Consider the following 23323-nt stretch of genomic DNA (forward strand, 5'->3'; position numbering starts at 1 on the left):
GGGTTTTTTTCCCCCACTTAGGATGACTCTTGAAATCCTAAAGGAATTCTATATTCCAGTTCTTTCATTAATTACTTCTAAAAGTTTTTTTCTTTTAAAAATGTAAATTTTCTTGGTAAAGTCCTGTTTTAATTTGTGTGTCTTGAGATTCACTTTTTTTTTTTTTTTTTTTTTTTTTTTTTTTGTGGTGTACAACAAAGTACTTTATTATGTTTGTGCCTTTGGGTTTTTTTTTCCCCTTGCCTTAAAGCTGTTAGTGGTAGATTGTTACATTCATTAAAATTCATATGATTAAAGCTCCAATACTTTTAAAACACTGGAACTATGCCTAGTTTAAAAACTTGTCAGGGACATTCTGATTCAAAATAAGCACTGACAAATACCAGACTTGTCCCTATTTGAACACTAAACAAAAATAACTACATAGAACACGAGTACAAAGTAGGAAGTGGTAGATACACAAGGGAAAAAAAAAACACACAAAAGTTTGAGCTTTTAAAATCTTTAAACCTGGGGATCCCTGGGTGGCGCAGCGGTTTAGCACCTGCCTTTGGCCCAGGGCACGATCCTGGAGACCCGGGATCGAATCCCACATGGGGCTCCCGGTGCATGGAGCCTGCTTCTCCCTCTGCCTGTGTCTCTGCCTCTCTCTTTCTCTGTGACTATCATACATAAATAAATAAAAATAAAAAAAAATAAAAATAAAAAATAAAATCTTTAAACCAGACTCCTGTTGATATAGGAGCACAAAATAATTTGTTTTTTTAAATGAGGGAATCTATTAGTAGTACTTTGTTCATTTCAGGGTCTGAAAAAACAATTTAAAATAAGCAAAAGGAAAGCTAACATTTCTAAAAATATCAATCTGTGACTATATATAAAAATTAAATTTGGAAGTTAGGAATCAAAAACAAACTTTGGACAAAAGTGTCCCATTAGTATCAATTATAAATTAACTGCATTTATAATTTTTAAAAACCCTACCTTTTGGAATTGGTGGCAAAGGATCTTCATAAAAAATCTTTTCAATTAATTCTGAAAAAGTTTCTGAGAAGAATGGAGGTTTTCCTGAAATCATAAGAAAAACTGCAAAATTAGACAATAGCTTGCTATCACCAATAATTCTAAATAAATCTCACCTACAGATATAAAATTATGCAATATACAGGAAAAAATATATAGTAATAACTTCTAAGTGCCCAGATCAGGCACACTGTATATTTTTGTATTTCTGTAATTTAAAACTTATCATCCTAACAAATTTGCTAATGCATATATGGACCATTACCATGATCCAAGGGCTGCATGAGTCGCTGGACACATCTGAATAATTCACAGGCACAAGGTACCTTTGCAACAATTTCCACTAATAATCACAGTTTTTTAATAAGTACCTACATTTTTGCAAAAGATCATTAAAAATATCTGTATGTCAAAAATCCCTTGTCCTATATGTCAAAGGTTCTAGACATATGCCTAGACACCAAGCATACAGGAGGAATACAGAGGGAAGCAAGATAAATGAGTTATATAAAAATATAGAAAAGCTAGTTTTCACATTTTCCAGGCAAAATTCTTTCAAACTACAGATTTAATCTGTTTGTGTGTGCCCAGCTCTGATTTTAAACTGTACCAGAAAGTAATTACCTGAAAACATTTCATAAAGCAGACAGCCCAAAGACCAGAGATCACTGGTGATGGAGAAGTCTGTACCCCTCAAAACTTCTGGTGCTGTATATGTAAGAGATCCTAAAAGTATAAAGAACACCTCTGTTAGGCATTTGTATCAATCCCAAAAACAATCTACCTACGAGGGATCTGGTAAGGTGAAAAAAGAATGGAGGAAAATACACCCATAAATACATGCCTTCATCTGTACCCCACATTTTTTAATGGTTTTTAATTTTCAGGTTTCATTGACAAGGATACGTATGAATACAAACAGGTTTTGAAAATCCAATTGAGTTAGTGGTGTGGCACAATTAGGTATATTCTTTTTAATTTAACAATTTAAATAATCAAAAGAACCTTTGATTATAATATTCTCATTAGAATAGATTAAGTTATACAGCAGTAATACCCCAAATTCCCACCAGCTTACCAACAAAGGTTTATTTATTACTCCAACTACACTTCTACTGCATGTCAGCCCAGCGGCCCGGATCCTTAGAGTCACTCAAAGAGCCAGGCTGATCGAGGGCCCATCTCAATTCATGATTCCTCCATCACCAGGACAGGGGGGTAAACATAGTAAACTGTAAACTGGCTCTGAAAATTCCAACCTCAAAGTAACTCACATCACTTCTGCTCATACTTCCTTAGCTTTGGCCGGGAGAAGATGCAATCCAGAAGAACAGGAAATATTTAGTGAATAGCACTAAGATGTGCTACATATACTTTCTACAAAGTTTAACGTTATATAGAAGTAGCACATTCTTGGGACCCCTGGGTGGCTCAGTGGTTGAGCATCTGCCTTCGGCCCAGGGTCCTGGGATCGAGTTCCGCATCAGGTTCCCTGCAGGGAGCCTGCGTCCCCCTCTGCCTAGGTCTCTGCCTTTCTGTCTCTCATGAATAAATAAAATCTTTTAAAAAAGAAAGAAAAAGTAGCAACACATTCTTGAGCTAGCAAGTTCTCTTATTTACTGATTAAACTAAACCTTAGAGGGTCCCCTAATATCTAAGTCACACAACTAAGCAGTTGCAGAGTACCCACCAAAATTCCACCTAAAAGCCTCCCATCTTCCAATGAGAATGTTCTTTTCATGGAGTAATCATCAATCATTTGGAAAATAAAATTCCACTGAGGTAAACTTTCCAGCAAATATCTTCAGGACCTATTACAGCCAGAGCAGCAGTCTCATGTGGTCTCAAGTTTTAAAGTTCTACTATGTGACATTTTTGCTATACTATCATATTTCATACATACATTCGCTCATGCAGCAAACACTTATGGAGGATCTATTTGCCTTACTTTCCCAGATCCTCAGAAAGCAAACATAAATAAGACCTGCAAGATGCCCAGGCACCCTGCCCAGGCACATCACTGATAGGTGTTGAAAGTGAATGTCTTCCCCAATTATAACGCAAATTCAGTTAGGCCAAGGATTTTTGCATTTTGTTCACATCGATATTTCCAGTGTCTAGAACATGTCTAAATTTGTTGATTTCTGTACTTTATTTCTTTCTTCTACATTAATTTAATAAATGTCCTAAGGAATATGATGTCCCTACGTTCACAAGTGCATCAGAAAAGACAACATAGAAAAATGATTACATATGTTAGGTTTGACCATCCATTTACACATAGAATATCACAGAAGAGGGATGCCTGGGGGGCTCAGTCATTAAAGCATCCAACTTTTGATTTCAGCTCTGGTCACAACCTCAGCAACCTAAGATTGAGCCCCACACTGGGCATAGAGCCCGCTTAAGATTCTCTCTGCTCTCCCTGCGCCCCTCCCGCCCACAGCCCCACTTGTATGCTCACTCTCTCTAAAGAATATTACAGGGGTGCCTGCCTTTGGCTCAGGTCTTGATCCTGGGGTCCTGGGATCAAACCCCACATTGGGCTCCCTCAGCAAGGACTCTCCCTCTCCCTATGCCCCTCTCCCTTGCTTGTGCTTTTTCTCTCTCAAAATTAATAAATATTTTTTAAAAATTACAAAAAAAGGTATCACTTCACCATCTCCCCTCAAGTACAGTGACTCTTAACACCCCAGGCCCCATCTCACTGGCAAAACCACCTTTCAAGAATGCACCCTAACAATCTCCCTTACTTTCAGAATATCAGCAACTCATCAATGTTGAAAAAATATCTACAGAGCCACTCATGAGTGCCAGACACTGTTCTAAGTGCTGAGGATACAGAAGGAAGCAGGACAAAATGGCCATCCTTATGTTCTCATGAATAGTCAGAGACATAGAAAGCAAGGATAGGATACAGGCTTTATTAGAGATGGTCTGTACTTTACACAGTATTGGATCTATACGAAAACCTTTAGGCTATGGACAAAGCCATCCCCATATCCAGACTTCTACTCACTGTTATTTCCAATATATTATTTTGACTGACAAAAATATAAGGTCTATCATCTCCTAAACACATGACTTGAGCAGTGCAGGGTTCTGATCTATAAGCTCTCCACATACCTTTGACTCTACTTTTTACAGTTTTCTTCAGTACATTCTCCCCGCTATCACCTCCTCCTTCTTCTGCTGCCACCAAAGCAAAGAATTCCTCCAAATTTTCACCTTCTACTTTGGCCAAGCAAAAATTACTAAATTTCAATGTGCCGGGCCCTTCCAAGAGTATCTAAGAAGATTAAAAAATATGTTCAGAAACCAGTTCCATTTACACTTCCATCAGCACCTCTTCAAATCCCATTGAAGAACTCTAAGCATTGGTTTTCTTGCTTCATCCTACTCAAAAAATTAAATGCATACAAGTTTTTAAAAGCAGCTGAAGAAAAAAAATAAAATAAAAAAATAAAAGCAGCTGAAGAAAAATACACCCAACATTTTAATAATAGAATCAAATATAAAACTGTCTTTTCTCAGAGGTATAAAATGAACACATCATAACCACAGATAAAAACCACATGCCTCTGGGAAAGATGAAGAACAACGTATGTAGAACAATCAATCTTTCCTCGCCAATCCTCCGTGACAGCTCAAGGAGAACTTGAAATTCCACCTGTCCAACGCATAATTTACTCACAGGTTCAAAACTAGGGTTTTGAAGTTAGAGATCTAGCCCTAGGTCCACCACTTATTGGCAGTCTGACCTGGAGAATTTACTTAACTTTTCTAAATCTCAGTCTCTTCACCTATAAAGTGGGAAAAATAATATTGAACTGTTCAGACTGTTATACGATTACCTGAGTTTATACATGCAAAGGGCTTTTGACAATGACCAGCTCAAGTCAGCTAACAGAATTTGTGACTGGAAGTTATTATTCGGTGACTGTTGAACCCCCTGCCAGTGTTCTGTTACTTTTATCTTTTCACAGTTATTATCTTTTCTGTTACTTTTGTATCAAGTGGATCTTTGTTTTTAAAAGCAACTTAAAGTTTTTTTGTTTTTTTTAAAATAAAAAAATAAAAGCAATTTAAGGTTTACCCTTAATCTCTAGTCACAAATACTAAGCATGTCTACAACCTACAACAGTGACTTTTAAAAAAATTTTTGAGCACCAGAATCCCCTGGATTCTGTTAAGATAAACTACTAGTCCCTACCCCGAGTTTCTGATTCAATGGGTCTAGGTGAGGCCCAAGACTCTGCATTTCTAATGAGTCCCAAGCAATGCTGATACTGCTGGTCTAGGGAACACACTTTGAGAACCACTGGCAGGGGCCGGCAATTTTGTTTTTAAGTTAGTAAATATTTTAGACTTTGCAAGCCATAAGGTCTCTGTCCTGATGACTCAACTCTGCAGCCAATCGACAATACATAAAAAAGGTGTGTCTCAATAAAACTTCAGTTACAGAAACGGTCATGCTGCCCAACCCTGCCAACCCCTTTTCAAGAGAAAAGGTTATAGTACAATCATCATGAATTTCCTAAATTGTAAACATATAATGTTAGACTTCTTTAAAACAACTCCCTCACAGGAGTTGGCAGACATACAGTCACTTGGGCAAATCCCAGCCAGGACCTGTTTTTATTTAAGCATAAGCTAAGAGTGGTTTTTACATTTCTAAATGGTTTTTTAAAAAATAAAAATAAAAATGTATCTTGACATGTGTAAGTTATATGAAACTGATATGTTAGGGTCTATAAAGCTTTATTGAAACAAACCCATACTCCTGCATTAACATATTATCTACAGCTGCTTTCAGGGCTATAATGACAGTGAAATGGTTGTAGACTTGGCACAAGCATAGAGATATTTCAAACAAGAACTTCTCTTCAGTCTATAGTTTTTATGGGATTTTTTAGAAATAATCATATTCTCCTATGGAGGGCCTACAATAATAATGTTTAACAATATTCAACTTTTTATTTCATCATGTACACTTTAACAAAGTAGCAACTCAAAGCAGTAATAAGTACAATCTCTAAAAATATGTACTTATAAATAATAGAAACCATTGATTGAAAACAGCAGAAAGTGTCCTAGAAGCTCAACCTAAATATAGTACAGAATCCATCTTCATATCATAGACAAGGAAGCAAAGGCACAGAGAGAAAAAGGATAACTTGTCCAGGGTCACACAACTTCTAAATGTCAGTATCACCTGCAACTCTGAAACTAAGCAGGTTTCATGCCTCTACTACACTGAAACACATCCATTTATGTATCATTGATTTTATCAAAGAATAAGCTCTTTGACTTATAATGACAGTAATCAAACAATAAAGCCAAAGTTGGCATTATCAAACTAAAACAATGGCTCATAATCATATCATTTAAGAGCTTAGTCTTATTTTATAGATCTACTGAGCTCCTCATTCACAATATATCTCAGCAGCAATAACACTCAAAGGACTCTGAAAGAAGGGGGGACTTCTCATTCTAAAGCTACTTCAGCAGATAGCTAAAATACAGCACTATATATAATTTTTTTTTTAATATTAACTCGAGGGGTATCTGTGTGACTCAGTCAGTTGGGTGTCAACTCTTGGTTTTGGCAGGTGATGATCTCCGTCAGGGGATAGGCTCAATGCTCAGCACAGAATCTGCTGGAAATTCTCTCTCCCTGTCCTTCTAACTCCTTCCCCTGATCGTGCTGGCTCACTCTCTCATTCTCATCCTCTCTCTCTCTCTCTCTCTCTCTCTCTCTCTCTCTCTCTCATAAATTAATTCTCTAAAAGAAAAATAATTAACTCAATTTCAAGATGTTCTACATTTTATCTAAAAATAGAAACACCTGTGAGAACGCATTGTAACTTAAAATAGAAGCAGTTAAGAAATCAAACTTGTCATGAATTACCTTGCCAGGAGAAATGTCACAAAAAAGAATGCCAAGATGATGAAGATGATGTAATCCAGTAATGATATCAACCCCAAATTCTCTCACAACATCTTCCGGGAGGTTTTCATCTTGAGCAATAACCATTTCCAAGGAACCACCTGTAAGTTGATTAAAATCACCCATTTTAACACACCAGCATAACACAGTGCCTCTGGGAGCTTCCATGCTGGGGGATGCTGAGCTTTAAAAAATTATCAAATCCATACACAGGGACAGCCTGGCAGGGAAAATACACATGTGAATGATTCAAGCACTCTAAGAGGAATCTGTGTGCACACTCCAGAGCCAGCTCCCAGAGAAATACTGCTCAGGCTCAGAGACTAGTCAGTAAGCAAGCAGGTGGAATGAAAGGAGAATCCCTATGGTGCTAGGATTTCTAACTAGAGATCCCTCAAAACCTGAACAGCTGCTAAAATTAGTGGTAAATAATCCAAACTGCATTTAAACACATCATGCGAAGTATAGCTACATTTACTCTGCGCAAAGTTAGATCACGTTCTACAAAGCACTGGATGGCAGAAAAGATGTCTTTTCTTAAGAGAAAATCATAACTTAGTGTACATTACTGAAGAAATGAAACAGCAAAAGCAGATATACTGTGAATTCTATTTCTATACTCTTCTGAAGTCTAAAGTCCCAGTCACATGTCTACCATCTAAGTGCCAGGAACAGTTTTGTTCTGTTTTGTTTTTAAAGCATCTTGGGGCAGCCCTGGTGGCTCAGCGGGTTTAGCACCGTCTCCAGCCCAGGGCGTGATCCTGGAAACCCGGGATCGAGTCCCACATTGGGCTCCCTGCATGGAGCCTGCTTCTCCCTCTGCCTGTGTCTCTGCCTCTGTGTGTGTGTGTGTGTGTGTGTGTCTATGAATAAATAAATAAAATGTTTTTTAAAAATTCTTTAAAAAAATAAAAAATAAAATAAAGCATCCTGGCTTTATAAAAAGCCAATAGGAACAAAGTTCAGAGAAACACATATAACCCCAAACATAATGTTCCTTCCTCAGAGCACTCTTCTTCCTGAAGATTGTATGTCCCAGGCAGCTGTCCTAACTGGGGTTCAAATAAAACTCTTAAAAAAAAAAAAAAACAACCTTGGGGCACCTGGATGGCTTAGTCGGTTAAGCACCCTACTCTTAATTTCAGCTCAGGTCACAATCTCAGGGTTGTGAGATAGAGCCCTGTGGCAGGCTCTGTGCTGGGAGTGGAGCCTACTTAAGATTCTCTCTCTGCCCTACCTCATCCCCCAGCATCCCCACCCTCACCCTCTCATTCCTAAAATAAATCAATATATACTGTTAGCTGTCATCTGAAAGTTCAATCAGAATACTATGGTAAAAGTAGGGGGTATTTTGAAGTTTATTTGGAGCAGTTTTCAATCCATCGAAACAAAACACAGGCATATATTAGTAAGGCTATGACAATGGTCAGGGAGCAGAAATAACAGCTAAAGCAAAAATTAACACAGGGAAAGTCCCCCGATCACCACAAAAGTGTGTATAACTGTGGAAGTAATTAAACCATAGTCCTTTCCTATTGATTCAGAAAAAAACAAAATGCAAATGAATTATTATTCCAAATAACTTCTTTCTTGATTCAGTTTTATAAGTTATAAGTGCCAACAAAATGGGTAAGACTTACAAAGTTAGAAATTACAATGTGTCTTAATATTTAACGATTCTTTATTATTACTCAATGTATAAACAGAAGTAAGCTAACAGTGGTACTTTTTCCCTGAAGACACAGAAGTTAAAAGCCCAGAAAATACCAATATATTCAGTCATTCTCCTCCCTATATATAGTCCCAGAAAGTTGTAACAAGCAAGAGCTGTAACAAGTTATCTCTAATTATTTTCAGATGGTCCTATTGTTGGTTCATCTTTGTACTTTTTCACATTGCTTATGTTTTTATAAACTGTTAAGTATTCTCTTTATAAAAGCAAAAAGATGCTCACATTATAAACTAATTAGCTTACTAAGAGCTACTTGACCTAAAAATACTTGGGTTTTTTTTTTTTTTTTTAACTAGGAAAAGTTGTTGGAAAAGTTAATCACTAAAAAAATATTTCTAAATTTTTATGCAGGTGATTTAGTAATATTTTATACCAAAGTTATGCCCAAATTTTACTTGTCTTCCTCTTACCAACTATCTTTACTTTTTTATCCTAATAACCCTCAAACTACATTGCTACAAGTGAACATAGCCAATAGTATCAAATACTTATATTTGCAATACAAAAGGAAAATAACAACTTACAATATAGGTTTCTTCAAAACTACTTAAGGTGGATATATTTGTAGCACTTCTGGCACATACTCACCTGTGCAGAGTTCCACCACTAGCCAGAGATGATTGCTGGTTTCATACCATTCATGAAAAGTTACGATATTCTTGTGTTTAATTTCATGGGTGAGACGGACCTATAAAAACACAACATTCGCACACAAAAGAAATTTTTTTTTGAAAACTTATTTTTATTTATTTATGATAGACATAGAGAGAGAGAGAGAGAGAGAGAGAGGCAGAGACACAGGCAGAGGAGAGGGAGAAGCAGGCTCCATGCCAGGAGCTCAACGCGGGACTTGATCCCAGGACTCCAGGATCGTGCCCTGGGCCAAAGGCAGGTGCGAAACCGCTGAGCCACCCAGGGATCCCCAAAAGGAAGTTCTTAAAATGCCTACATCTATTAAGAAAAACCTAAATACACAATTGGGAAGCGGGTAAGAAAATAGTGGAATTTAGTGGAATTCTATACAGATATTAAAAGTGATGGTTATGAAGACTGGTGACATGGAAAATGCTAATTTAATGTACAATCCTAAAAAAAAAAAAAAAAAGAAAAAACCTTGCACAATCCAGTTTTGTATATTTGTGTAAACATAGCAAAAGAAATGTTCATAGGAAAATGAACAAAAGGAATATATCAAAATAGCTGCTGTTATGATCAGAACTGCTAGTGATTTTTTTTCTATTTTTTCTATTTTCTACATTAAGTACACAGTACTTTTATAATCAGGAAGGAAATAATTTTCAAGGAAGAAAAAACCTGTACTAAGTAAAAATAACCTCAAGGTTCAATAATAACTAAATTACATATCAACTGACAAAACATTAGCCCAACATTAAAACATTTCATTTTGTATCATAAAAAATGACAGTATAATGATGTTAAGTGAAAAAGGCAAGAAACAAAATTATGTAATACAGTGACTTAAATTTTTTTTTTAAAACTCAGCATGGGCAGCCCCTGGCGCAGCGGTTTAGCGCCGCCTGCTGCCCGGGGTGTGATCCTGGGGACCCAGGATTGAGTCCCACATCGGGCTCCCTGCATGGAGCCTGCTTCTCGCTCTGCCTGTCTCTCTGCCTCTATTTATTTATAAATAAATAAATATTTTTTAAAAAATAAAAAATAAAACTCATAGCAAAAAAGACTAGAAGATAAACAGGGACTGCCTCAGGTGATAAAACAAGGCTTTTTTTTTTTCCTTCTACCCATTTTTCTAGATGTCTAAGTTTTCTATAATGATGATGTATTACTTTTAAAATATTTAAAAGAATTCTCAAAGGATTCTATAATTTTATTTTTAAAAATATCCTTAGTGAATCCTAATATCAATTCACTTGGGTTATTAAAAGAATCATTACAGTGAAAACACTGATCTTAAAATGTACATTTCCATTAGATAAGAATACCTGTGCACAAAAAAAAAAAAAGACAAAAAAAAACAAGAGTGAATTCAAAACCCAATAATAAAGATGCAAGAGCCTGTTTAAAAAAAATAAAAAAACAAAACTAAGTTGTCTTAGGGATTTTTTTTTTTTGCTTTCTCCCTTCAAAATCCCATTAAATATGGAAACTAAAACCCCAAAAACATGTGCTTTACTAACAAACCTTCCAGACTCAATTGGTGACAATTACCCAATTGCTTTGGATCCTTGTTTCTGATTCTCTTACACACACACACACACACACACACACACACTCAACTATCCCTCACGCTCAGCACAGGCTAATGGGCCCATTGCTCCATAGTAATATAGAGTTCCCTATTTTAAAAATGGATATGTGGTACACGCTCAGAATGACTAGATGGGCTCATATTCTAATGCAAAGAAAGGGAAGTGAATCCACATAATTTAGAAGACAGGTGAGGAGAAAAACAAAAATCAGAGTGGCAAAGAGAATTTGAGGAGCATCTTGTAATAAACTCTTAATAAAGGGCCAGTAGAGAATGGAAGAGGGGATCCCTGGGTGGCGCAGCGGTTTGGCGCCTGCCTTTGGCCCAGGGCGCGATCCTGGAGACCCGGGATCGAATCCCACATCGGGCTCCCGGTGCATGGAGCCCGCTTCTCCCTCTGCCTGTGTCTCTGCCTCTCTCTCTCTCTCTCTCTCTCTCTCTCTCTCTCTCCTTGACTATCATAAATAAATAAAAATTAAAAAAAAATTTTAAAAAAAGAGAATGGAAGACACAGGGTGAGCATGTTTAAATGGATCCCCACTGATTCGGGGGGCGCCCAGAGAAAACTTCATTGGAAGAAAAATCCCTTGTGGTCCTAGCACCAAATCTGCATCTTGTCCCATATACCTCTCTTCCTGGAACTATCCACACTCTTTACAAAAGCCAACACTTCCCCATACCCATTAGAATAGCTACCTTCAAAACAAAAACAAAAACAGAATAACAAGTGTTGGCAAAGTTGTGGGGAAATAGAATCTCTCGTGGACTGCTGGTGGAGTGTTAAATGGTACAGCCTCTGTGGAAAACAGTGCAGCAGTTCCTTAAAAAATTATAATAATAAACATAGAATTCCACTTTCTAGGTATATATCCAAAGGATTTAAAGCAAAAGATGTCCTGAAGATGCATGTGTACACTCATATTCATAGCAGCATTTTATTCACATAGCCAAAAGGTAGAAGCAACCCAAGTGTCCTTAGGTAAACAGATAAGCAAAATGTGGCATATACATACAGTGGAATATTATACAGTCTTATGAAAGAAATTCTGACATGTGCTACAACATAGATGAATTCTGAGGACAGCATGCTAAGTGAAATAAGTCAGTCAAAAAAGACAAAAGAGGTACGATTGCAATTACATAAGGTACTATTCACAAAGTAGAACGGTGGCTGCCTAGGACTGGGGAAGGAGAAATGAGGAATTATTGTTTAATGTCTAAAGAGTTTCAGTTTTGTAAGATGACAACAGTTCTGAACAATCTATCAGTCGCACTCCATGTATTTACCCAAGAGTTGAAAACTTAACGTCCACACAAAAATCTGTACAGATGTTTATAGCAGCTTTATTCACAACTGAAAACAAGATGCCCTTCAATAGGCCAATGAATAAACAAACTGGTACATCTATGCAATGCTGCTCATCAATAAAAAGAAATGAGTTATCAGCCACAAACAGACACAGATAAATACATACTGCTAAATTAATGACGTCAATCTGTAAAGGCTACATTCTATACAATTCCAACTATATTACATTCTAGAAAAGACCAAACTATGGACATAATTAAAAAAAAAAAAAGTCAGCTGATGCCCAGGGTTGGGAGGAAGGGGGAGGGATGAATAGGTGGAGCACAAAAGATTTTTAGAGCAGGGAAACTCTTCTGTGTGATACTGTATCTACTAGGATAGATACAGGTCATTACTCATTTGTCCACAACTATGGAAAGTTCAACACCAAGGATACATCCTAATATAAAGTATAGCTTTTGGATAATTAGGATAGATCAATGTGGGTTCATCAATTGTAATGTATGTGCCACTCTGATAGGGATGCTGACAATGGGGAATACTATGCATGCATGGGGCCAGAGAATAAATGGGAAATTGCTACACTTTGATTCTGTTGTGAATCTGAAACTGCTCTTAAAAAATTAACTTTTTAGGGGTGCCTAGATGGCTCAGTTGATTAAGTGTCCAACTCTTGATCTCAGCTGAGATCTTCATCTCAGAGTCATGAGTTCAGATTGGGCTTCATGTTGGGCACAGAGCCTACTTTAAAAAAAAAAAAAACCAGGGATCCCTGGGTGGCGCAGCGGTTCGGCGCCTGCCTTTGGCCCAGGGCGCGATCCTGGAGACCCGGGATCGAATCCCACATCGGGCTCCCGGTGCATGGAGCCTGCTTCTCCCTCTGCCTGTGTCTCTGCCTCTCTCTCTCTCTCTGTGACTATCATAAATAAATAATAATAAAAAAAAATTTAAAAAAAAAAAAAAACCACATTAACTTAAAAAAAATCAATTCTAGAGATGGTGATGGTCGTACAGCAATAATGAATGTACTTAATATCACCAACTATACACTTAAAAATGGTTAAGATGGTAAACTTTTTTTTTTTTTAAGATGGTAAACTTTTTGATACATGTCTTTTACTACAATGTGGGGGGCAGGGGACCTAAGTTTGGTCCAGGAGCCTAGGCTATGAATTTCAAACCCAAGTCAGCAGTCTCACTCAACATTCTTCCTTTGGCCAGCTAGCTTTATAAATGACATACTAAATTTAAAAGCAAATGACCTAATATAGACTATATTTTCCTTGACCATTCTCAAAAAAACACTAATTTGCTACTTAGGTATGTTTATTAGGCATTATTCAGAATTGCAGGCACTAAACAAACAGAAGGTCACCCATTCCAGGTTGAAACAAACAGAAGGTCACCCATTCCAGGTTGAAACAAACGGAAGGTCACCCATTCCAGGTTGAAAATATGGCATTTGCTATAGTGAGTTCAGCAGCTTCTGCTACCTCTCCCTGATCATAGCTCTGTGTTTTCCCAGAGAAAAGGAAATATAATTGACTTACCCAATTGGTTATTTCAGGCCTTTTGCACTTATCAGTACAAAGAATAGCTACAAAATTGATTGTTCCCTTCCGACGCCCTTTATAAACAACAGTGTTGCTTCCTCTGCCAATCTCCTCATACAGAATGAAGTTTTCCATCTCTGGGTCGAATTCTCACATTGGATAAAAGGGCAGCCTAATGGCATTTCTAGCTCCTAAAAGGTAAACAAAAATAACACGTATAAATATAAGCTAGTTACATAATTAATTAGCCGAGGATATTTAATATGTAAACCTAGTAATTCTATAAACTCAGAAAATTCACCTACAAGTGAAAGATGAATTTTCACCTTTTTGCAGGGTGAAAAAAAAAAAGCTAAGGGGAAAATAAAACAATTGACAAACCAATACTCAACTTCCTTCAACAAAATCTCAACAAAAATGATGGAAATGACAGCTATTTCCAACACATATAACAAAATGAGGGATGAATGAGATGTCCGCTAACATATTTTGATACTTTTCTAACATTCTTCTTACAAAAGAAGGCACATTGTGTCAACATCTGTATAGAATGTAGCAATATATGACCCACCTAAATCTCAAATTATGAGAAGCAAATGAGACAATGTAAATTAAAATAGGTTATAAACAAATTTGGAATAATAATATTCCCATCTAATCCACAAAGATTCTAAGAGTCAATCCAAATATTATTTGAAGTCAGCTGTCACCAAACTACTGGGTTCTGGGCCAAATCCAGCCTCCTCCCTGCTTCTGTAAAGTTTAACTGGAACACAGCCACACCCATTTATTTACATATTGTCTAAGGCTCCTATTAGGCTACAGCTGCAGAGTTATGACAGAGTAATGGCCTGCACACATACTAAAATACCTGCACATATTCTAAAATACCTCCTACCTGTCCCTTTACAGAAAAAGTGCTAACTCCTGTTTTAAATTTTAAAAAATACTTTTAACCACTTTATCATCCAGGATATAAGCAGTTAAGAGAGTTCATTTTCTTAGCCAACAGAATGTCCTAATTGCAATGTCCTAATTAGGAATTGATGTTACTATTTTATCAATTAGATTTTATTTAGAATTTAAGTACATTAATGGATTCAGTATCTTAAACAATACATTTACAATATAATCAAAGTATTTATTTGATTGGCAAAATATATTTTAAATTGGTATCTCTTTGGAAGGATTTCACATGCTATAGAAAATTTTCTAAAAATTATCCAGTAAGTTGTAAAATATACTCTTTCAAAGCAGCTGTTTCAGGCAGCCCTGGTGGTGCAACGGTTTAGCGCCGCCTGCAGTCTGGGGTGTGATCCTGGAGACCGGGATGGAGTCCCACATCGGGCTTCCTGCGTGGAGTCTGCTTCTCCCTCTGCCTGTGTCTCTGCCTCTCTGCCTCTCTCTGCCCCTCTCTCTCTCTCTCTCTCTCTCAATAAATAAATCAATCTTTAAAAAAATAAAAATAAAAGCAGCTGTTTCTACATGGTATTCAATAAGTCAGAACCTAGAGAAAAATCCTTTGAAATAGAATGTAAAAGAGAAGTTAATTAGTATGGCATTTCTTTGGGGGCAGATGAAAATGTTCAGGAATTATTACTGATGGTTGTTCAACTTTGTGAATACACTAAAAAAAAAAAAATCACTGAATTGGGGCACCTAGATGGCTCAGTTGGTTAAGCATCTGCCTTCAGCTCAGGTCATGATTTCAGGGTCCTGAGATGGACCCTTTGTGTACTCTCTGCTCAGCCGAGAGTCTGCTTTTCCCTCTCCCTCTGACCCTTTCTCTTTCAAAATAAAATCTTTTTAAAAAAAATCACAGTTGTACATTTTAAAGGGGTGAACTGTAGAGTTCAATTTTTGTTGATATAATTCACATGTACATTAAGTTTAAAGCATATGTTGTATCTTGATACATTTATATATAAGAATATGATTACTATCATAGCATTAGTTAATGCCTCTATATGTCACATAATCATCATTTTTGTGGTAAGAATATGTAAGATCTAATCGTGTAACAACTTTGAAGTACATAATACACTATTTTTTAGCATAATCACTATGATTACATCAGATCCCCAAAACGTATTTTCTGTCATAGGCTATTACAAAAACAGCCTGAAAGCCAAGTTTGGCCAATAGGCAGCAGTTTGTCCTGTTCTAGTACAGGGAACCAGTGATATAAGAATCTAGGAATAACTAATTCTATAATCCATCTTCCAAAGAAATTAAAACTTACTACAAAATGGGAAAAATTCTACTATAAAAATGTATAGGCTAGTAATTACACTTAGTTATTTGGATTACAAACCTAGTCTATCAAATCAGAAGAACTCATACCATTGACAGTAAATTCTTTGAATTCTAAGTAGAAAAGATGCAGGAGAAATCTGAATTTAAATTAATGAAAACCTAGAAGTGTCACAGTATCTATTTACTTTAATGAACACTTTTACTAAGTTCCCTCTATGTTCCTTTCCTCCTAAAACCCATTCATTAAAAAATAGTGACCCATGACCCACCAAAATGCAACCCAGACAGCAGTAATTTTGGGGCAACAGGAGAGCAGTACCCTGTGTGTGTGTGTGTGTGTGTGTGTGTGTATATATATATATATATATAATGTAATGTATTACATTACATAGTATGTAATATAGCCAAAGTAAGATTAAATTGACAATATATGAAGATGGAAAAGCAATCTAGCTAGAAAAAAATATAACCAAAAACCTTTAATTAAATGTTCGCTAATTGACTACATTAGGTTACGCCAGGATAAGGTGTTGAAGTTTTTATATAAGATAAATAATTGATTCCTTGAAAATAAAGTTTTAAGCCATAAGGGAAAAAAGTTAAAACTTCAAATTTTGAATTTGATTCACGCCAAATTCTTTCCCTCAATCTTTTACTGAGAAGTGGCATCTGAGCAGACTGTACGGCCTGAAATTAACAAAAGGCATCAATTACAAAGTCTGCTTTAGATAAGGGTAGTTTACTCTGGAAGCACTTCCCCTCTACCCGGCTCAGTTTCCTTAGAGTAAAATAAGAACTGGATCTGATGATCTTCTAAGTTATCTTTCAAGTTTGAAACTCCAGGACTTTAAGATTCTTTTTGGCTCACTCCAAGGCCATTCTCACCTTACACTTATTAACATGCATTTTTTAATGCGTAACCTCTTCAATTGCGAAATAAAACACAAATACAGGGAAAACCCACAAAATAAATGTATAGGTTAATGAATTATTTTAAGAGGAACACCCTTGTGATCACCACCCAGATAAAGAATATCTCTTTGCCTCCCACACCAGAAGTCCCTTCCTGAGCCTATGGTCATCACAACTCCTCCTCCTTTCCAAAAGCAATCACTCTCCTGATTTTCACAGTTATCACTTCCTAGCGTTTCTTTATCGTTTTCTCATTGGGTGTGCATTTCCAGGCACCACAGTTTAGTCTTTCACATCTTCTAAAGGCGTGGTGCGTCTTTTAAGACCCTTTCAGTCTACAAGTTCACCGAGGTATTATCAAAGAAGCCAGAACGAATCATATATATGCGCAAATGAGGCATCTAATATTCAGGAGTCGGGCCTACATTCAACAAACTCTGAAACCGACCAGGTGTTAGAGATACGCGGATAAAGACCAGAACCCTCCCTCCACTTTACTCTGCCTTCAGATCATTAACTCAATTAGCAGCAGCTGCCCCAGCCCAGATCTATTTAATCAGAAACTCTGGAAGCAGAGCCCAGTAATCTATGGTTTAACTAACCCTCAAGTTAAGGGTAGTGCACGCCAACTTCGCTAACAACAACAGGCCAAAACAACCTTTTTCGAGGGCATAAAAGGTGGCAGGCACCGTGCCAAGCATTCAACAGGTGCTCCTCCTTAACAACTGAATTAACTACAGGCTTTCAGCTTAGTCTGACCTCGAAAGTCCAGGCGCTGAGTCGCTGCTCCCCTACTCCAAGAGGCTCAAGACCAGCGAGCTGGCGGCTTTCACTGCCTCCCTACCTCCAGTGACATCTGTCTACACAGCCGGCTTAGAACTCGGGAAGCGTCGCCAAGGTCTTACGGGGGGAAACTCCGAGTCTGGGGCGTCCATAAAACGCGCCTCCCGACCCCCCTACACCTAAGTCCTCGAAGAGCTGTCCCGTATGCCCTAAACCGAAACCTCGAGATAATAAAGTTTTTAGTAACACGATAACAAAGCAGAGCCCAAAGAAACAAGACGCGAGAGGCACAGGGCTCACGGAGGGAGGGCAGGTGGATGGCGCCCCTTCAGGCCTATAGTGTCCCCCGCACGGAAAGACACGAACCCAAATTCGTGGACCCCAAAACTGCCAGTGCCACTCACCTGAACACGCAGCGGGAAGAAGCCGCCCACCAAGGGTACTGCTCCCGCCAAGGCGCGCGTCTGGGCTCTAGTCCTTCGGGATAGGTCCACTGGCCAAAGCTAGGGGTGAAGCAACGGAGTAGGGTGGAATGCGCAGGCGCAGTTTCAGGTGGTGTGGTCCAGCACCCCTCTGCGTTTGGACTTGCCCATCCCGTCTCCATGGCAGCACGCAGAACGCCGGAAGCAGCGCGCGGCGCTGACTGGCTGAGCAGTTTGGGCTGCTATTGGCTGGGGCCCGGAAGTGTGGGGGCCGAGGCCGACTGTTTGCCCAACCTAATTGGATGTGAGGACTGGGGTTTGGGGCGGAGAGGGGACCAGCCGGGGCGGTAAGGTGCGTCGCTGGAGGCAGTGAAACCGTGGGCCCTCGTCGTTTCTTCCCGTCCCGTACTGTCCCCAGTTTCCTTCCTTCCGTTTTCTGAAGCTAGCCGGAGCTCAAGGACGTGGCGACGGAGTCTGGGTAACTAATGGCTCAGAAAGAAGCGGGTTTGTCGAGTTCCTCACCCTTTAGAAAAGAGGACTATAAATCACCGTGCTTCTTGGATCTCACGTAAAGATCCTCCATCTCGAGGTGATTGCTTATGGCTTTTAAAACTCCCAAGTCGGGATCCCTGGGTGGCGCAGCGGTTTGGCGCCTGCCTTTGGCCCAGGGCGCGATCCTGGAGACCCGGGATCGAATCCCACATCGGGCTCCCGGTGCATGGAGCCTGCTTCTTCCTCCGCCTGTGTCTCTGCCTCTCTCTCTCTCTCTCTCTCTCTGTGACTATCATAAATAAATTTTAAAAAATTAAAAAAAAATAAAACTCCCAAGTCCTCAATTTCCAACCATCAGACACATTAACAGCAGCTCCTCTCTTCCTTCCATCAAGTTAGCTCGGTGGTTCTCAAACTTTAAGCATCAGAATTGCGTGGAACGCTTGTTGAAACTCACTTCTGAGCCCCACCTACAGAACTTCTGGTTCTCTGGCTCTGGATGAGGCCCCAAATTGCGCAAGTCTATCAAGCTGTCAGGTGATGTAGATGTTATCAGGGACCGTGCTTTGCGGACCTGTATGCAGAGGACCTGTGCATCTCTTTGATCTCAAGTGAATCACAATTATTTTTTTTTGCTTCTGACCTTTCTTACATTCTCAGGAACCTGTCTCAGTGGCTTCCGCTTTCAGGATAAAAGCTGGAAGTACTTTCCAAATGACATAAGTAAAAGGCCGAAAGCAGTGGAGAATGAAGAATGCCTTCTAAGCTTGGTGGCTTTTTCTGCCCAGAATGATGGCAGCAGCTGGTGTTCTAATCTTTGGTGGGAAAATGGACAAGATTTCCTGTTGGGGAAAGAGATTTACCTAATACCTGGCAGACAGGAAGATCTCCCAATAAAAGAGCTATCCCAGTGCCTTATTTCTACTACATAAATTTCACTGATTAATAATCCCCAAAAATGTTCAATAAACACCGAATGAGCCTTTTAGTGCCTTACTCTTGCATGTGAACATATAGCCAGAAATAGCAAGATATGTGAGGAAAGACCCTAACATGAAGGAGATTAAAATAGCAAATCAATGAAAGTAACTTGGAGGAAACAATCGATACAGAAACCAGACTAAAACTTAAGTTATTAATGTCATTATAGATGTATAATGTATAGCATCTATAGTTTGCATTATCTTTTTTCTTTAATCCAAGAGATATTTAAGAGTTGGGTCTTTGTTTAATTAACAACTGGATAGATTCTGCTGTTACTTTTGGCCTGCACGTTTTTGGTTTCAGGGAGCTACTGAAATTTCCTTTGTGGCCTAATAAATGGTTAATATTTTTAAATGTTCCACAGGAGTTTGGAAAGAAGATCTGTTTGTTGTGTTCAAAATTTCATATGCATATTTTCAAGCTTATTAACTGACATGTCTGAATCTTCCACACCTTTTTATGTTGCTTTATCCTGATTGCCACTTCATGGGAAAGGTGTTTTGGAGTTACTCATTATGATTGTGGATTTGGCAATTAATTGTTTCTAGGTTTTGTTCAGGGACAGTGAGCTTAGAAAAATAACAACAAAATGATCCCAGTGGAAATGAATATAGAAGAAAAACATTATTAAAGATAAAAACAGAAATGAATGAAACAGAAGGAGGGAAAAATCTAACCAGGAGGTATAAATTCAGAGGGCGGGAGATGGTTTCCATGGTTCTCTTCTGGGTTGTAATTTCCCCCAGAGAACTAGACGCAGAAACTGACCCTGGTGCCCTATGGTCTCCAGCTCTCCCTAAGATATGATATGTTCCATGCTCAGGTTACCAGCTCAGGGAATCAACTATCCGGGGGACACAAGCTGAAATCTGGGAGCCTTCGAAGTTTACTCCATCACTCTGAAGGCCTGGGAAAGAGCATCATCATTCTTCTAGCACCAGATTAAAAGTGTAAATACACTGAAAAACCCAGATGCCACCTCCCTTATGGATGGGAGGTTTTCAACCTTCCAATATTAATCTATAGTCTTTAAAATTTCTGGCCTCCTGGGATGTCTTTTCCCTTTAATAACAAAATTAATTGCTCTAAAGTCTATTACACATACTGTGGCAACTCCAGAATGGGCTAGATTTCCAGGGAAATTACATTTTTTGGTCACTTCTTGCAACAAATTCCTTAATAATTGTTCCTTTCTCACCATCTTATCTCCAGCACATCCTATTCACCTCTGACCCTGCTCCCCCTCATGCACCTGATGGTGCTTTCTTCTTCTTCCTTCCCCAAAGCCCATGTTACTGTGCAAAACATATTTTACTGGTGGTGTGGCAATAACAGAGGTTACAACATTGAAAGGAAATAACTTAAAAGTATTAGATATAGTCATAGTAAGGGTGTTAGAAAGCAGGCACTTGCACACTGCTGGTGGTAGAGCAGTTTGGCCATATATATTGAAATAACAAATGTCCATGTGTACTGGCCCAGCCGTGCTTCTAAAAATTTATCCAAATCATATATATTATGACATTTGAAAAATAACATATGCAGGGATCCCTGTGTGGCTCAGCAGTTTAGCGCCTGCCTTCACGCCCAGGGCGTGATCCTGGAGTCCCAAGATTGAGTCCCATTTCGGGCTCCCTGCATGGAGCCTGCTTCTCTCTCTGCCTATGTCTCTGCCTCTCTCTGTCTCTCATGAATAAATAAAAATTTTTACAAAAAAAAAAAAAAGAAAAGAAAAATAACATATGCAAAAAACTATTCAGTGCAGCCTCATCTATAATTTTTAAAAATTGTAACTCAAATGTCTATCAGCAAAATACTGATTAAGTTAGAGATGAATTTCTCTTTGTGTATTGATAACAAAAACTACTCCAAGACTAGTTATTAAAGAAGAAAAGATGCCTAACATTGAGCATAATATACTAACATTTGTAAAGAGAAAAAAAAAGGAACAAGAATGCATGTAGATGTTTGTCCATATATTCAAGGAATAGCTCCAACACCTCTTGAAGGAAAGACAAGAAGCCAGTAGCTACTGACTGACTGTTGGAGGGGCCCTGAGTGGGTGCAGGGCTGAGTAGAAGAGGCATACTTTGTACAGTTCAAATTGAAACCACAAGACTGTACTACCTATTCTACCCACACATCACATAATTTAAATGAATATATATTTTAAATTATATATAACATATACATATGTTTTATACATACACACATATATACGTATCCCCATAAATGGACAAAACGTAGTGTGACTCATCTGCGTTCTGCAAGCCTCCCCAGCTATGTGCCACCCTCCTCTCTCAGACTTTCCCTGTAGCTCCATTTTACCCCTCCCTCCTCTTCTACTCAGTCCAGGACTGATGTTCTTCCTTCTTTGTCTTCAGGGGAGTATTGTCTCAGTCCCATCATCTTATCTGATGGACCCATTACTCACGTCCTCTGGAGGAACTGATCTAATCTTTCATCAGCAAGAAGGTTGTTAAGGAATTTCCTGAAACAAATATTGTCCGCTCCTGATTGTTACTTTTAGGAATGCAAAGAGTCTGTAGATTATTTGAATTTTGAGTTTTCTCTTAACAAATCTCAAGCCAAGTTATTAAGCCAACCTCCTTAACAGTCTCTGAAAGGGGAAGGGCTGGTTCCCTTTCCTCTTTCCTAGTACACAGTTAACACTGAATATTCTTATCCATCCAACTCGGCAAGCAGCTCTGATTTTCTGCCTGAGGATATATTCACATGTGATAGGGTGATGTCAAATGTTTAACATTTCCTTTGAGATTTGTAAAAAATTATTTGTAAGCTTAGGAAGACATTTCCCATATGGAAATTAGCCATTCACCTATTTTTCTACTGTTATTTGTTCAGTTTTTGCATTAGATTATTTAGTCCATTTGGGATTGATTTTGGTGAACATTGGGGAATTGGGTTCTAAGTTTATTATGCTTCAGAATAATTAACCAGTTATCCCAGCACTAACATTCTCCCTTTCCTCGGGCACTTGTGATGCTTCTTTCATTGCAGACCAGTTGTTGTTTAGGGTTTTTTTTTTCTTTTTAAGATTTTATTTCTTTATTTGAGAGTGAGAGGGTGAGCACAAGCAGGGTGAGAGACAGAGGGAGAAGCAGACTCTCCACTGAGCAGGGAGCCCAATGCGGGTCTCGACCCCAGGACTCTGGGATCATAACCTGAGCCAAAGGCACTTAACCAACTAAGCCACCCAGGTGCCTCCAGACCAGTTTTTTTTAAATATGCACATGAAGGTCTATTTCTAGCTTATGTATTTTAGATCTCTATTTGTGAAGTAATTGGAGATTATTCTGAATAATTTGGTTTTAAAATTTTATAACACGAAAGAAAGAAAAATTACCTGCAGAGAATGAAGGGGCAAGATGACAATGAGAACTTAGGGAGGCGGATGGTTAAGACAAGGCAGTGCACCATGTGTAATGGGTAGTCATTTAGAGTTGAAGCTCTGAGCTATGCTAATAGCCAGCTTGTGGCTGCAGAATATCAAATTATGAGAGAAAAAGTCTGGCATGGTGACCCTCTGGAGTTCACAGCAGTCCGGAGTTCACAGCAGTCTGGGAGCAGGATCAGAGGAATCTCATTAACCATGCATTCATTCAACAAATATATACTCAGTCTACTATACATCAAGAAAAACATTGGCTCCAGAGTCC

General features: G+C 38.4%; 1 protein-coding gene across 2 annotated transcripts in view; it reads right to left on the minus strand.

Moving 5' to 3' along the window:
* The window catches only part of ULK4 (unc-51 like kinase 4), a 589543-nt gene extending 571269 nt beyond the window's left edge, over positions 1 to 18274 (minus strand). Inside the window, exons 1-7 of one of the 2 annotated variants that reach the window (XM_026000954.2) lie at positions 18150 to 18274; positions 13792 to 13985; positions 9294 to 9393; positions 6935 to 7074; positions 4150 to 4312; positions 1648 to 1749; positions 985 to 1068 (exon numbers count right to left, since the gene is read on the minus strand). In XM_026000954.2, coding sequence (XP_025856739.1) covers positions 985 to 1068; positions 1648 to 1749; positions 4150 to 4312; positions 6935 to 7074; positions 9294 to 9393; positions 13792 to 13929 — 727 coding nt within the window. In that variant the 5' untranslated portion in view covers positions 13930 to 13985; positions 18150 to 18274. The remainder of the gene's footprint in view (positions 1 to 984; positions 1069 to 1647; positions 1750 to 4149; positions 4313 to 6934; positions 7075 to 9293; positions 9394 to 13791; positions 13986 to 18149) is intronic. The other variant, XM_072726539.1, reaches the window with a different exon arrangement.
* Positions 18275 to 23323: the final 5049 nt, after the last annotated feature.

Source organism: Vulpes vulpes, chromosome 11 (genome assembly GCF_048418805.1).
Source record: "Vulpes vulpes isolate BD-2025 chromosome 11, VulVul3, whole genome shotgun sequence".
NCBI classification, from domain to species: Eukaryota; Metazoa; Chordata; class Mammalia; order Carnivora; family Canidae; genus Vulpes; species Vulpes vulpes.